The sequence below is a fragment of the Mercenaria mercenaria genome, chromosome 8, assembly GCF_021730395.1.
Source record: "Mercenaria mercenaria strain notata chromosome 8, MADL_Memer_1, whole genome shotgun sequence".
Taxonomy (NCBI): Eukaryota; Metazoa; Mollusca; class Bivalvia; order Venerida; family Veneridae; genus Mercenaria; species Mercenaria mercenaria.
Window position 1 is genome coordinate 83,323,082 of NC_069368.1, and position 17,820 is coordinate 83,340,901.

At 26.6% G+C, this 17,820-nt stretch overlaps 1 protein-coding gene across 1 annotated transcript in view; it reads right to left on the reverse strand.

The window, feature by feature from the left end:
* Positions 1–1,014: 1,014 nt before the first annotated feature.
* LOC128558917 (uncharacterized) overlaps positions 1,015–17,820 on the reverse strand; it is a 34,829-nt gene continuing 18,023 nt past the window's right edge. The window contains exon 2 of the mRNA XM_053549213.1: positions 1,015–1,163. Coding sequence (XP_053405188.1) covers positions 1,015–1,163 — 149 coding nt within the window. The remainder of the gene's footprint in view (positions 1,164–17,820) is intronic.

Here is a 17,820-nt window from a genome sequence, read left to right on the forward strand (position 1 = left end):
TCTAAAACGTTTGCAGAAAATGCATTGCAGCATTAATTTTGATAAAAGAAACATTAAACTATTGTTAAACAATTATAAAACACAAAATATAATGGGAAATATCATTTTTTCTAGGGTGCCTCAAGTAAACATATTTAATGAGACAGAATTCTAACTCCAACATTGAAAAATTAAGGTCAAATCTTGTGGGTCTGCTTTGAAATTTGCTCACTGCATTCAAAAACAACCTTCGGGCAGAAGTAAAACATACCTGCATTTCTTCCACAATACGTAATCTAAAGAATGAAGGCAAAATAAAGAACTTTTCCCGCATGTAACTCAGTATTTTTAAAGATGTCTAACTCTACCCCTCCTGATTCTGAGGTAAATTCACTCTGAACAGCAAGAAATCGTTTATAAAAAGAAAATGTTTCCACTTTTGTACAATACATTCATAATAAGTCTTGAAAGAAGTAAAAACTTACTAGAAAAAAGGAAAATATGGAAAACAAAATTTTTGTCACCATGGGGCTTGAACCTACGCCCCCCTGAAAATTGCAGTCAAAGTAGGTTTATGGTAGGAATTGAATACTCTTCAAAAAGGAGGTACTCTATTACGGGTCCAATATCTTAAAAACTGTATTATGGCGAATTTATGTCATATGTCTTGTAAAACCAATAGATCTCATTTAATTTTGACAAAAACTATTATCTTTGCTGATTTCTTCCTTAAAAGGGACCTAAAAGGTACAGGTAAAAAGGTTGTGACACTCCTTTTTGCAAGTGGTGGATCTATGGATCAGGGTTTGAGTCTTTCCAGAATTTCCTATATTGCATGATATCATAATGTACATGTAGGCATAAGTATCACTACCGGTATGTACACAATTAGAAAATAGTTTGTAACATGGTTTTGGCACTTTCTACATGAGCGTAAATGTTTAATTCCATATCATGTTAATTTTGACTTTGAGTTTCCATTTCATATAACTGCTATCTTCTTCATTTGTGGCAGCCACATACAAAATATATCCTTTATGGTTGTGGTTTATAGTATTTTGCATATTCACATGTGACAGCATTAAAGTATTTTACTGTGCTAATATCTGAAGAATCTGCTACATTTTTATGGATACTTTTGTGCATCTTCTGTCCTGTTTCACTTTCTTTGAGGTCCCCAAAATCTGAAAAAGAAAAAATACACTTTTGAATTCATATTCAAGGAATTTAGGGCACAATGAGTAATCGTTAACATTTTATGATGAAGTCCAGGTGTTCAACTTTTTTAGAGCCCATGAGTTTATAATACCTTATTGTGCTGTTACAACTGATCTGCTATGGATAACATGTCATAAAATTACATGGAAGTTTGCATTTCAGTTACATATCATCATTTTTTATCATTTAATGTATTTGATTACTTTTGTTAAGCAAAATGCATGTACGTAGACAATTAACGCAGGAACTTTTATCCAGGGTCTTCAACACCAAGGGCATAAAATTTGTATTATTATCAAAAATTAAGAATGTCGAAACAGAATGTTACAAGCCTAATAGAAATAACCAGTTCTACGGTATCTCCAAAACTAATGCAGATATTGAATTGAAACTTCATGTGTTTTCGGGGTTATAACATTAGACACACAGCTTGGAGAGAGTGTCGTTTCTTGTTTAAGTCATAAAAATATAAACACAATTCATTTTAATATAAGGAATGTTTTTGAATTTATGGAGATGGTCTGTTTGTTCCTTAATCAACTACACATAAAGGTTTGTACAATAATCTGAAAGTCAAGAAAATATTGGAGAATATTACCCAAGACTTTTAATGTGCAGTTTGTCTCTAGGTAATTATGCGTTCAAATGACATACAGAAACACTTGAACTGGAAATGAAATGCACAGCCAGTGTATAAAAGTGATATATTTTTCAATTATCAATGTGTGTGCCTAGCGAGGGAGAAAAATACATTCATCCAGAAAAGGTACTCACCAAAATACCTATGTTTGGGTGATTATTTATTTTCTGTTACTTTGAGGATAGATTATTTAATGTTCAGTTACATTGGGGACAGATTATTTAGTCAGTCTAAAGATTAGACTATTTTTCAGCGCAAAGAATAATTGTAAGCGAAGTGTAGTAAATGATATTTACCTCCTAAAACATGGAAATCAGACACTGAACTTGTTTGATATGATTTTCATTGATTATGAATTTTGCTGTATTTAGTAGTTGATATGTGACACATAGCTTTGATTAGAAAACAATAATTTCCCTGCATTTTATACATTAGTAAAATTATACACCATTGAGACATTGAGACTAGAAATAGAAAACTAAACCATCAACACTGTGGACTTTAATAAGAGGCAGTGTTGTTGCCATATGCATGATTGTATAGCTAGTTATACTTTGTACTTATTTGTTAAAATTCTTTTCTCGAATCGAAATGCAAGTTTAGCTTTCTAACAGATTCGAGATGAAACGGCTGCAGCAAAAACAACGGACAAATTGCTCAGTACGCATGTCTAAGAAAGTTCTACGCAGGTGCGCATGTAATAGCTAATAAGTTAAACTAGCTCCTGGACTATGATATATCTTTTTACTTTTTTATGACTGAATGTAGTGAACTGAGCCAGTCTATATCCTATGTCCAATATCACCCTCTGTGAAAATCTCTAAAATAGACTGGCTTATGTCTCTATGGAATTGAATTCAACAAAAAGGGGAAAATGTAGAAATATATTTATTATCAGTCTAGTGGCTAGTCTACTAATAAGTGTGCGTGAAAGTAAGCTTTCCAACAAGCCGAGTGATATGTGCGCAGATGATTTAAATATATGCGCAGATGTTTTTATACTAACACGTGCATATGTAACATTAGTCTTATTAAGTGCCCGAATATTAGAGATTGCCTGCGCACGCAGTAAATAATACTTGCTTACATTCATGTACATGCGCCTTTATTTTTAGACTAATGACTTCATTTCAAAAGCATATTCTTTAACAGAACAGACAGCCTAGTCTGCGTTCGCTTTGTGTGCGGGAGGGCCTGGGTTCGATCTCCAGCCCCGTCATACCAAAGACGTGAAAAATGTTACCAGTAGCTCCCTTGCATTTAACGGGGAAACTGGTTTCTCTGTTCCTTCCCTCGTGTTGATGGCTTGATTAGGATTGATTTATACAGTTACTGGACAAGACTGTTATGCTGCACATTTTCACACATTATAATGCATGTAATTTACTGACTATAGACCAATAAAATGGCCATTAAGCACAGCAGGTATCTAATTATGTCTGACAGATGCTTGCTGCCTTCCCTCTAGTTTTTCCTTAGCAGTAGAATGATAATTGTTATCATCTTACACAAAAACAAAATAATGTATGTTTGAACTGCATTTATTCTCTAAAAAGATCGTATAAAAAACATCTTAAAGAAAATCTTCCTTATAAATGAAAAAAAAAAATAGATGTCCAAGTAGAAAAAAGCAATGGAATTCAGTCAATGCTATATTCTTAAAAACAGAAAGTCTCATAGGCTCATGTAAAATGCCATGACCAACACAATAAGGTTGAGTTCGCTGTCTTATCGGTAATTTTTATCTGGTTTATATATTCCAATAGAAACAAAGAAGGAAAAGATGAACAAATACTGTTTTCATTAGAATGAAGGCATACTATTTATTATTCTATTAAAGTGTTTGTCATTCTTTTCTCTTTTCCAAAAAAAAAAAGAGAAAATATCTATTTAAAATGAAGAATTAATGCTTCCATTTACGTGTTACGGCATACAGCTACTGAGTAAAATAAGTAAAAACCTGTGATACGTATCTTATTCTTTCCTCTATAGTCAGTTCATTCATATTTTCGGAATATTTTTTATCCTATTGAAGAATTATACTGACGATAATCTTTTGTATATATTTTTGTTTTCAAATTATTTTAATGTTTCCTTGCTTCTCTAGACAATTAAAAGCTTATGATTTTTGTAAAAATTCTTCATCTGCTCGTGTTTGTGATATTTCCTAACGCGGGCAGAAACATACAAACTCGTCCGACGTTAAGCCATTGATTGCACCTTGCCGATGACACAGAAAGATGATCACAGAAAGAGCTGTTTGTCACAACAGAATATTATCATTCAATATAAAAGAAAGAAAGAAAGTCCTGACAATTTCATGAATTAAAAAAAAAATGTTCTGTTTGTTAAACACATTTTAAAAGAAGCTATGGTATGTAATTTATCTATAATTTTAAATGATAATTTAAATTAATCTCCTTTAATGAGGACTGGAGCGGTTACGTAATCAATTAACCAGGTGTGCATTTTGGAAAATATGTTTTATCATGATTATAGGAAAAAGGGTTTCCTTAGAAATTATCAGTGCCATAATGAAGAAAGGAATAAACTTTATAACATATTGTTTGATCAAAACAGACTTAGTAAGTCTGTCTGACAGTTTGTTTCATTATAATTTTACAATATGCAGTTAGTGAACTTTTATTCTGTAAAATGATATTTGTTAACCTTTAGCCTGCTAAATTTCTATAAAGGACTGGTCCATCATTCAATTTAGGCAGTACCATTTATTATTCAAAGGGGTGTTCACTGAAAATTTACTGACTGAATAGCGAACAGTGCAGACAATGATCAGCCTGCACGGATGTGCAGGATGATTTTAGTCTGCACTGGTCACTAAAGCAGAATCACTTGCCACCAGCAGGTTAAAGGTTAAAATATTTAACCACTTATTATCTTATATGATTGTATGCCTAAAATGCTTATTATAATAATTTTATTCGTTGTTTGTTCAATTCCTTTGAAATTAGCTTTAAGTTATGTGACTAATCATAACCTAGCTTTCTTTGTAGCATTAAACAATAGTTCTCAGAGATGTGCATTATCAGTGAATGTCAGAGGATATGAGTTTAGGGTTTCTGCATCCCCTGCTTATCATTGATTTATTGTCTTAACTGATCCTAACATTAATGGCCATTTAACAGCCAATTATCACAGTTTGGCTATTATTACAAAGAGTCTTGGTTCTCCTGGCAACTTTTATCAGTAATCTGCTTATAACTATAACATGGAAATTAAATGACCATTGGCCCATCATGAATTGCAGGGGTCAGTTTTCAGAATCGGGTGTTTGTTGTTACATGTAGAAACTTCACACTAAGTAGCTGTATAAATATTTTAGACCTAAAATGTCTGTTTAGAATAATGGTAATTACCTTCTTCATACCGACACCCATATTTTCTCAGAAAAACAAAACAAAACATTTTCTCTCTAGGCTCATGTCAACATGCTTAGAAATTTGATTCTGAGGTTATATACTGTTGTGAAGAGTGATTAATATCACCTAGCTGTCAAAGTAGTATTAAATATAGCGCTTCTGGCGCAGTTTAATCTAATTTAACATTTAGTCTTTGACCTAAACCGACCAATGCCGGACAATTAAAAATCCACAGGTTTCAAACCCAATTAAAAGTTTTAAAGTTAAATTTAAATACATATGATATAGATGAGTTTACAAAATAAAATATATTGTTTGAAAGAAAGAAGATTTACTGATAATGTAAATCCCCACTTTGTTACAGCAAAAAACGGGAGGCTAATGATAAAAGCAAAATGTAAATCTTGCGGAAAAACGAAATCAAAATTCGTTAAAAACAAAACTGGAGGTAAATTAGATATCCATAAAGCAATGTTACCTTTGTTACCTAAGAAAGGTTTAACACTTCCAGGATATAATTATTGTGGGCCAGGAAATCCCCTAGATAATGGACCCCCTGTCAATGAACTGGATGCAGTATGTATGAATCATGATTATTGTTATGACTCAAGACTAAGTAAAAGTGAATGTGACAAAAAAATGCTTTCCAATTTAAATAAAACTAAATCAAAAACATTTGGAGAAAAGATTGCAAAACATTTAGTTGTGAAACCTATAATTAAAACGAAATACACACTTGGTCTTGGACAAAAGTCAAAAAACGGGAAAAGGGGGTAGAGTATACCCCCGGAATCACTGCACCAAGCTACCGCTGGAGCGATGAATTAGCAGAAGAATTACACAAACCAATTAAAAGAAAATTTAGGAAACGAAGAGTGATAGTTAATGATATTGATGATACTTGGTCAGCTGATTTAGTTGACATGCAAGCTTTTTCAAAATATAATAAAGGAGTAAAGTACTTATTAACCGTTATTGATATATTTAGTAAATATGCTTGGGTTATTCCATTAAAGAATAAAACTGGAGAATCTGTTACTGAAGCATTTGAAAAAATAATTTCTGAAGATAGAATTCAGGGACAAAAGTCCCCGAAGACTGCAAGGATTCCATAAAATTTATGGGTAGATGAAGGAAAAGAATTTTATAATAAAAAGTTTGAATCATTTTTGAATAAAAATAAAATTAATATGTATCATACATTTAATGAAGGAAAGGCTGTAGTAATAGAAAGATTTAATAGAAGTTAAAAAAGAATAATGTGGAAATATTTTACAGCAAATAATACTTATACTTATTTAAATAATTTGCAGGATATGGTTGATAAATATAACAAAACAAAACATTCTAGTATAAAAATGACACCAACCGAAGCTAGTAAAAACTTAAATAAAGGTACTGTTTACTTTAATTTATATGGTGATTTAAAGATACCAAAGAGTAAAGCAAAATTTAAAATTGGTGATCGAGTTCGCTTAAGTAAACTTAAAAGACATTTTGAAAAAGGATATACACCAAACTGGACAGAGGAAATATTTATAATTTATAAAATTAATAATACAAATCCCAGAACATACTCTATTAAAGATTTAAATAATGAAATAGTTCAAGGTTCATTTTACGGACAAGAACTTTTACCTACTACACAAGAAGTTTTTAGAATTTGGGAAAAAGTTTTTTAAAACAAAACATAAGAAAAAAAAAGTTTTAGAAAAAAGGAAAAGGGTTTTATAGTAAAAAATTTTAAAATAGTTGGGTACCTTTTAAAGCGATTTTGGGAAAAAAATTTATTTTAAAAAAAATATTTTTATATAAATGAGTAATAAAAATTTTATTTCTAATAATAATGGAATAAAAACCCAATAGATAAATTAAATTATTCACTTAACAAAAACTACCCTGCTTACAGAAAAATTTAAAAAAATTTTTGTGGGAGAGTAAATACGGGAAATTAAAAAAATTCAGCGGGAAATTTTTGGGTTTTCCCCCGCGGGCATTAGTACTTGTTCCACTATTCCAATTTTGAAAAGCAGTTGCGGGCGCTTTTCCCTCATATTACCATTTTTAACAACAAAAAAAAAACTTGACGACAAAAAAATTTTTTTTAAAATCACATCATCATAAAAAAAAACAACTTAAAAACAAAACACGGTTTGGAAAAGTAAATAAAGAAGGGATCCAAATAAAGAATTCGGGAAAATTTTTTTCCCATACAAATTAAAAATGCAAAAAAAAAAAATTATTCAACACCTTTTTGAAAAGCACATAAAGGAATTTAAAACTTAAGGGATATAAAATTAAAAAAAAGAAAGTTGTAAAAAAGTTTAAATTAAAGATTTTTTCTATAATATTTTATATAAATAAAAAATTTTTTTTTCAGATGAAGGTAAAAATTTGCATCAGAAAAATTTACTTTTTTTAAAATTTATTAAAGAAAAAAATCCAATTTTAAAAAAAATTCCAAAACCCAAATTTCACGAATGGAAAAAAGGGTTAGGGCCCAATTTTAAAATTTAAAAAATAACCTTTTTGAACTTGCTGCCCAAGAACCTTCCAAATATTTTTTTCCCTTTTTTCAGCAAACAATTTTTTAAACCCCCAAAAAAAAAATTGGTTATCTTCTGCAAACAGTTTGTTTGGGGTTTTCTGTCCTTGAACGTTTTTTTTTTGCTAACAAAACTTTTTTTTTACAAAACAACTCACGAAAAATGGGGGTTATAAATAAACCCCGATGGGCAGTAAAAAAAAATTTCTTTTCTTAACTGTTTCAAAATTAAAAAACCAAAAAGGAAAAAACCCAATTGTGGATTTTGTTTAGTTAAAACCGACCCAAAAATTTTATGTTTTAAAAAAGACTTCAAAAAAGAAACAAAAACGGAAAAAACAAATTTTGGTTTTTAGTTTATTTAAAAAAAACTAAAACAAAATTAAAACAAAAAAGGGTTAAAACCCAGATTTTTCCCAAGAAGGTAAAAAATTTTAACATTTTAAAACAATTTTGAAAAAATGACTTTAAAATTTCTTTTTTCAAAAGATATAGTTTAAATAAAAAAATTTTCCCTCAAATCAATATAATTTCATTAGGTGCTTTTTTTTAAAGATTTTTTTCTAAAAGTATAAATAATAAAGGTTTTAAAAAAAAGGGAAGATAAAAAGTTTAATTGCCAAAATTATCTACACTTTGGGAAAAATAATGAATCCAGATAAAAATTTCCCATATAAAAAAAGTTCTTAAAAGAAGAAAGTTTTTAAAATCAAAACTTGATCAAATATTTTCCCGATGAATATAAAAACCACGCCATTGAAAAATTTAAAAAAATTTTTATAGATCCTTACCGTAAAAGAACTTTATTTGAAGGGGGACGGGGTTTGGGTCTTTTAACTGAAAAAAGAAAATGATGAAAAAATTATGTAAAGGTCCCAACCAAATAATTATCGAAACAACCCCTAAAAAAAGTTATTGTAACCAAAACCGTGAAACTTTTGAAGAAAAAATATAAGAAGCACTTTACAAAGCATCTAAAAAATTTTGGTTTTAAAAGCGGGGTTTAATAAAAATGTGTTTTAAGGGGCCCAAAACCGAGAAAAATTTGGGAAAAACAAAATTTAAGGGAAAAAGGGATAAAAATTTAAATTTTTTAAATTTCTTCTTAAAGAAAATTTAAAAAAAACTTTTTTTATTTTAATTTTTTTTTTAAATTTAAATTTTTTGCTTGAAGTTTTTTTTTTCCTAAAAATAATAAAAAGATGGAAATCGAGAGATCTTAAAAACAATTTTAATAAGAAATTTAAAATTTAAAAAATTACAAAAACAAGATCCAAAAAATCAATTATATTTAACTATAAACGACTCTTATGAAATATTTAAAATCTGAATTTAAAAAATTTTAAAAAGGGAAAAAAAAAATAAACGTTGTTTTAAAAAAATTTAATTTTTGCAAAAAGGGAAAAAACCCGATACAATAAAATAAATCAGCTTTTTTTCAATAAAAAGGTTTTTTAGAAATTATTAACACAAACGAAAAAAAAAAACTTTACATCAAGTTTTTTGATGAAATAATAAATAAAATTTGGTAATTGGTTTTCTGAAGGAAGTGCTGGAGAAAAAGATTTCATTTAAGCTCATTAATAAATAATATAAGTATAGACCCTTGGCTGCTTAAGTTATTTAGAATTCCCAAAAATCATTAAAAATTTTAAATGAAAGGTTTAAATAAAAAAAAGAATGAGATAACAATGTTTTAATGGGGGCCCCATTTGGTTACAAATTCCTGTTGAAAAAGACCCTCAAAAAAGTTTCAAAATATAAAAAACAAATAAACGACCCTTGATTAAAACGGGAAATTTAAAAATTTCCGGGTTTACTTTAAATAAAAATACCAAAAATAAAGTTTTAAATGAAATTTTCATTTAAAATATTTGGGATAGGGAAGAAAAAGATTTTTCCATTGTACAAAACAAAGTATAAATACGAAGAACACTGGACATGTTGCAATTCCCTAATGAAAAAAATAAATGATAAAAAAACTGATGATGACTGTAAGCCCTCAAGAACTTTTGCCAACATTATGTTTGGATAAAAGTTTTTAAATTTAAGTTTAAAATTTTTCAAAAAAAAAAAAATAAACCCAAAAAAAAACTTTTTTGTAAATCATGTTTACAAAATTTTTTTCCAAAAGAAAGAATTTTAAAATGAAAAAATTTTCCAAAATTGTTTAGCTTTTAAATGGTACCCCAAGGGTGTAAAAATCCCAAAAAAGAGGGAAGAAAAGTACAATTTAAAAATTAATCAAAAAGGGTTTAAGCTTTACCTTTTTTTAATTTTAAATTTTAAATTTGAATCAATAACAAAAAAAGTTTTAACTGCTTTCCCCCCATAAAACGAATTTTAAAATTTATTTAACCATATCAAAATCATATGTTTTGTGGTTACAGCAAATAAAGTGTTTGTTGTTATGACAAATAAAAATACAAAAAAACCAAACCCAAAATTTATAAAGGTCCTAATGCAGTTTAAAAGTTTTTTGAAAAATGCTTGAGGAAGGGGAAAAATTTAAAGAAATATTTAAAAAAATTTTTTAAACAAAGAACTAAGAATGTCTAAAAAAGATTCAACCAAATTTTAAAAAAAACAAAATTTTTGTCATATCGGGAAAAAAAAGAAAAATTAGAAGGTGAAGTGCCATTACGTGTTTCTTTGCCCATATAACAAAATTTCAGAGGAATTTGCTCACTCAAAGTAAAAATTAATTTTTAAACCCTAAAAACATAAAATTCCTTTTTTTTATTTTTTTTTTTTTTTTTTTTTTGTTTTTTTTTTTTTTAAAGGTTTCAAAATTTTAATATATGCCAAAAAAAAATGGGAAAATTTTTAACAAAAAAAATTTAAAAAGTTTTTCCCTAAAAATATGGAAAAAATTTATGGGCATTTATATTTCTGATTTTGGTCTTTATTAAATTCATTTAAATTTTTATGTCTCAATCATTGGATAAAACTTTATTTTTTAAAAAAATTTTTCCAAAATTTTTAAAAACTAAACTTGGGGGGAATTTTTCCAAATTAAAAAAAATTTATAAAAATAAAATTAAAAGGCAAAAGGTTTTTTATCCATATAAATTACATGGATTCATTTAAAAAATTCAAAGAAACAAAATTTAAACCTTTTCTAAAGAAGAGTTTTTTTTTTCAATTTTAAATGAAACTTATTTCGTTTAATGAATAAAAACATGCAAAAATTTTTGGAAAAAAATTTTTAAAAATTAAAACAATGGGAAATACAAAAATCATTTTTAAAAAAAACTGACGTATTATTTTTAGCTGATTTTTCAAAAATTTTTAGAAAACTATGTTTAGAGAACAAAACAAATTAGATCCTTGTCTTTATTTTAGTAGCCCGGGTTTTAAAGTTTGGGGGATCCCAATTTTTAAAAAATACTGGAATTAAAGTTAGTTTTAAAACTAAAAATTGATATTTTATTTTTTTTTATTGAAAAGGGGGGGGGGGGGGGGGGAGAAAAATTTTTTTATATTTCAAAAAGATACATTAAAGCAAACAATAAATATATAAAGGGATTAAAAATTAAAAAAGAAGAAAGAAAAATACTTATGAAACCTCGACCCCAAATAACCTTTACGGTTGGGCAAAGTTTAAACCCCTTTACCCCTCGGGAAATTTTTTTAAAAATTTTAATCCGAAAAACAATTCAAAAAATTAATTCCCAAAAGGTAAAACTAATTTTATAGTTGAAGGGATCTTGAAAAACCAAAAAAAAATTCATAAAACCCCCCAATGAAAAACCCTTTTAACCTCCGAAAAAATAAAAAAACCAGATAAAGGGGTTTTCCCTGATTAAGAAAAAATTTTAAAAACAAAAATTTGAAATGGGAAAAAGAAATGTAAAAAGTTGGTTCCAACTTTAATTAAAAAAAAAATTTTATGTATTCATTAAAAAAAAATCTTGAACAAATTTACAAAAATTGGGGTTAAAAAGAAACCCAAAAAACAAAAAAAATTAAAATTTTTTGACGAAAGTTTTGGTTAAAAAAGAAAATTTTGGAATTTTAATACTCAAAAAAAATCTAAAGCAAAAAAAACAAATTTTAAAAGGACTTTTTTAATTTAAAGAACAACCGTTAAATTTGGTAACGATGGAGAAATTTTCGCAAGAGGGTTTAAAATTTAAATTTAAAACAATGAAAATATTTAATTAAAATACATAGCCAAACCTTTAAATTTTTTAGTTTTAACGAGTTTAAAATCTAACCCCTTTTGGTATTCAAGAAAAAAAGGGAAAATTTTTTATTAAACAGACCTTTTTTAATTTGGAATGTGCAATTTTAGATTTATCAAATATTTTTTTGTAAGAAATTTTCCCTTAAAATTATATTAAGGAAAAGTACAAGGGGAATTGTAAATTATTGTTTTTGGGCACGTTCATTATGTATAAATAAAAACCAAAGAAGCGTAAAAAAAGACTTTTTAAAAAAGGATTTATTTTAAATAGGATTATAACCCCAAAAACAAAATTTTATTTCGTAAAAATTAAAAAAATAATTTGGAAAAAATTTTAAAAATGAAGGGTTCCGGGGTAGTAATTGTTTTAATTTGTTGGATTAAGAAGTAAAATGTATTCATATTTTTTAGGGAAAACGAAGTTTAAAGTTTAAAAAAAGAAAGGGAAAATTAAAAAAATTTTTGATAAGAAAACAATAGTTTCAAAAAAATTATAAAGATACTTTTTTTAATTCAACCCAAAGTAAATTTACACCTTAAAAGTTTTCGTTCTAATAAACACCAAACTTTCCCTTAAATTATAAATAAAAAAAACTTTTCAAGTTTTGACGATAAAAGATATATTCGGGTAATGGTAAATTTAAACATTAGCTTATTCTTAAATTTAAAAATTAAATTAAAAAATTAAATTAAAAATTAAATTAAAAGAACCAAAAATTTGTTAACTGAATAATTTAAAACGTTTAAAAAAAAAAAAAAAAAAGCATCATCCATTTTAAAATTTATTTGCATAATTTAAAAGAAATAGATTTATTTTTTCCCATTATTTTTTAAAATGAAAACTTTAAAGAATTACACTTTCCCTTTTTTTTTTTTTTGTAATTTAGCTTCTCCTTTAAACTAATTTAATTGCATTCAACAAAAAATTAAAATGCAATTAAAATTAATTCTTACATTTTTACCTTTTTTTAACTAAACCAGGGACTAGCATTTACAGTTTTCCCTTTAAATAAAACCACCATCAGTATCTTGGGTATAAAAAGTTAAAAACAATGGGAGGTTTTCCCCTTAAATTTAAATTTCCTTTTCCCATTTGTTTTTCTATTTTTTTTTTACTTTTTTTATTTTTTTATTAAAAAATTTCCCCTTATATTAATTTTTTCAGTTAAATAAATGTCCTTTTTTGTTAAAAAAATTTAAATAGTTTGTTTATTTACTCCTTTTATTATTTAAATTTTTGTATTTTATGGGAATAAATCATACAACCCGGGACTTTACCCTTTAACATTTTTTTTAAAGAAAAATAAAAAATAATAACCCAGAGTGTACTTGTTTTTTTCTTGATAAAGAACATTTTTTTATATTAATTTGGTATATACTTAAATTTCTTCTTTGGTGGAAGGGAATTTCCCAAAAAGGGGGCAAGGGGGGATATTTTTAAACCCAAAATAACAAACCCCAAAGTGTTTTCCCGGAAACCCAAAAAGTTTGTCCAAAAATTTTTAATTCCACATTCAACCCTTTTTTTTTAATTTTTTAAAATTTTTTGGGGAACCCCGTGGGTCTCCGAGATTTCACTCTTGGTAAAATTAAATTTTTACTAAAAAACACCCCTAAAGTTTTTTAAATTTTTTTTGGTTTTTTTCCCCCTTGTTTTAATTTCAAAGTTAATATTGGGTTGTTTATAAATTTTTTTTTTTTTTTTTTACATAGGAATTCGTCTGTAAGGCTCCGGGTTTAAATCAATCTGGGGAAAAAACCCCCAAAAAAAAGATGTAATTCCCAAGGTATTCCCAAAACAAACACCAACCCTACCTAAAAAAAAACCCCCCGCTTGTTTTGTTTTTGTGTTAATTTTAAAAACACTCCAGATCCCCACTAGCTTTCTTTCCCTTTTATTAGGGGAAAATGGTTATCAAATTTCTCCTTTTCATTTAGCAAAGAAATCATACCATTTCCCCAAATATTTTACTTTAAAACCAACTGGCCAAATCCCCGACAAAGCAAACCCAAAGCCTAGGGGGCAAATTTTTTTTGGAGCAATTTTTGCTGCCATTGGAAGAAATTTTTTTTTCCTAACAAAAAACCCGCTAAAGCTCCCCTTTTAAAAAACCCCCAATTTTTTACCTTGACTGGACATTTGGCTTTTTAAATTGGGAATTTCTAATCCCCTTTTTATTTGCCCAAAAGCTTTTTAATTTGATTAATTTGGTTTTTTTTTAAAAGTAAAGGGAAATTTCCCTGTTAAAAAATTTATGGTTTTTAAAAAAAAAATTATAAGGATTTTTTTTTTTAGTAGGCCCCGGGCTAAATTTTTCTTTTTTTCCATCTGTAAGGTTTAAATTTATATTCAATATAATTTGAGACATTAAAATACTTTAAAATTTTTTTAAATTTTTTTTTATTTTAAAATTTATTTATTTTTTTTAAAAAATAACAAGTTTATTTAAACAATAACAATTCATTTTCCCAAAAGTATTTATTTCAACTGTTTTCCCCATATAATAAAATTGCCCTTAAAAAACGATATTTTGGGAAGGGGGAATTGCAGTTAACTTAATTGTTAATGAAACTGCTTAGGGCTTTTTATTACTTCCTTTTTAAAATTTCCCAATTAAAAAAGAACAAATCCAAAAAAAAACTTTGAAAATTAAAATCTAATTTTTGGGGGAGCCCTTTCCCGTAGTTTTGGTTTTTTTTGTTTATAATAATAATTTAAATTTCATCAACATATATTTTTGATATCCTGTATAGTCTGTTTCTGGAAAAAAACCCATTACCAACTTCAAGACCACAGGAGCTCAAAAAAGAATTAAACATCAACTGCTGCAAATTTAAATTTTAAAAGTAAAAAAATAAAAGTGGGTTATGTTCTTGTGAAATTAAATTTTATCAGTGTTGTAAAAAAAACCAAAAAAAAGTTGGGTTTATTACCCAGCGTTTTTCAAAAAAATTTTATTTAAACTTTGTGTATCAGTTTTATTTGGGGTCCCTCATTTCCCTAAGGATGACCAATTTCCCTTTTTTAAAACTGCAGTAGTAAAAAAGATCAAACCCAAATTCATTAAAAAATTAAACGGGAATCCATAGAATTAAAAATTTTTTTACAAATACTCTTTCCCCGGGTCCGCAGCAATTTGCCTAAAAATTAATTCATCATCATCGCAGCTGCAGTGGTTTTTTTTGAATTTGACTTTGGGGGTAAAATATTTGTTTCTAAACCCTAAAAAAAGATAATTAAAAAAATGGGAATTTTTTGCATTTACCTCTTTTTTCCCCCTTGATTAAAACCTTTTTTTAAAAGCAAAAACCCTTTTTTATCACATCAGCAGCAGTAAACAAAAATTTATTTTAAATAAATAAATTCATTTGTTCCAGTTTATTTTTTCATAATCATAAAATAGTTTTAACCAAACTCTTTTTCATTTAAAAACTTTGTATAAATTAAATTTCAATCATAAACAATTTTTTTCCCTTTTGTTTTAAAACCCCCTAACTGTTTAATTTTTTAAGCTGCATTATTAATTAGAGCAATTTTTACTACCCTCCCGCATAATTTTAAACCCTTTGGGAAACTTATTTACTTTTAAAAATTATTCAAAATAACCAATAAACCAATCAAAAAAAAGAGCTTTTTATCATTAAAATTTTAAAAGGGATAACCGTTTTTTTGTTGTTTTTAAAAAATTATTTTCCCAAAAACAGATAAAAATGCTGTATTTAATTTTAAAAAGGGGTTATTTGTATCTTTTTACAATATTCTTTTGTTCAAACCCTGTAAAATTATATATTAATTTTTTTTTTTTTTTTTTTAAATTTTTTATTTTAATTTTTTTTTTTATTTTTTATAAAATTAAACCGTTAATACGTTTTTTTTGAGCTAAGTTTCCAGCACGAAACTAAAAAATCCCAGATCCCGACAATAATCTATTTAATCATATATTAAAAAACCTCCTCATTATCATTATTTTTTCTATTTTTTTTTTTCTTGTAATTCCCTTTTCAATTAAATTTCCAACGCCGGAGCAGGTTTTTTTTTAAGTTTTTTAAAAAAATTTTTTTTACAGCTAAATTTCCAAATTCTTTCCAACCTTTTTGTTTTCCCCTTTCCCAAATGCTGCTTTTTCCTGCTGTTTTTTAAAGCTTTTTTTCCCGCTGTGCTAATTGAAGATGCAAACTTCCCCTTGAAAGAAAATTTTGTTAAGGTTTTCAAAAATCCCAATCCGTGTATGAAAATTTTTTCCCGTGTGAGCATCAACATAAATAAACTTCCTTTAAATTTTTTCAAAAAATTTTTTTGGGACAATTTAAAAAAAACCCAAAAGTTTTTAATTAAATTTCTTTTTAAAAATTTGGGGTAAAACTTTTTTTCCAAAAACCCCCTTAAAAATAATTTTTCACCAAAAAAAAACTTGGAAAATATATTCTAATTTTAATTTTTTTTTTTAAAAAATTTAAATTTAAATTTTAGAATAAACCAACTCTTTGTGGTTTTTTTGTAAATGGTTTAAACTCTTGTTAAATCGCAGTACTTAAAGCTTTAAAAAATAACACTGAAAATTTCCCCCAACAAGTGAATTTTCAATAAGAAACACCCGTGTAAATTGATCCACAGAGTTAAATTTAAAAAGGGTTTTAGTTCCCCATTCCCCTTTTTGGGCTAATTTTTTTTTTTTTCAAATCCAAGCAATGTATGAAAAATTTTATTTTTTCCCAAAAACCCCAAATTTAAAATTTTCTTTAAAAGAAAACAAAACAAAAAACTACTTTAATCAAATTCCCCAAAAATTTTTTTTGGAGCAAATTTTTTGATTTATCAAATTCATAATCAAACATTAAAATTTTTAAGGTTTTCCCCAATATAATTATTTAAAAAAAAAGGTAACGAAAAAACCCTTTTTTTAAAAAAAATCCTTTTTCCCAAACCTTACCATTAAAGATAACGAATTTTTTAAATTTTCATTTCATCACTAATATTTTTTTCCAAGAATAGGGCATAGTGGGTTTTTTTTAACCAAACCAAAAACATAAGTTTTATTTTTATCTAAAATTAAAGAACGCAAAAACGATTGTAAAATCAAATCGGAGTAATTTTAATTTTTTTTAACTGTTTTTAAAAAACTTAATACTATTTTTTTTTCCATTTAAATATAATTAAAAACCTTTAAATTTAAAAAAAAAATTTAAGAAAAAAAAATTTTTAAATAACATTTTATGTTTTCTGGTAAAAAATGTTTTCATTTTTAAAAGTTTTATCAATTATTCTAAAACCTTCCCTTTTTAGGTTTTTTCATTATTAATTTTCCCCATTAAATTTAACCAAAAAATTTAAATCCAATTTATTAACCAATTCTTTTTTGGGTTACATGGACAAACGTCAAAACCTTGTCCTCTAATTTCTTTTTAAAAATTTTATAAAATCTTTATTTATAGGGAAACCTGGGCTTTTCTGTTAAATTTTTTAATATTTTTCTTGGGAAAGAATTGAATGCTTTTTATTTTTGTTTTTATCTTTTATTTAAACAAACAATTAAATCATCATCTACTTTAAATTTAATGACTTCTTTTTCCCTTTTTTCTATCCTTAGCAATTAATTTGTTTTTACCATAAAATTTATTTAAGTTAATAATTAAATTTCCGTATTGTCCATTTGGTAAAACTTTATATGGGTTATGATTTTATTTCCTTTTCCTTTTTTTATATAGGATCCGTATCAAGAATATGATTTAACCGGTATTTGTACTTTATGAGTTGATCTTGATCATGTTTTAATTCTTTGTTTTTTCTTGCTTATTTGATCTTTTGATCTGATTTGCTTGCTATGGGACCATTAATTTTTAATATCTTCAGTAACCTTATCTATTGTAG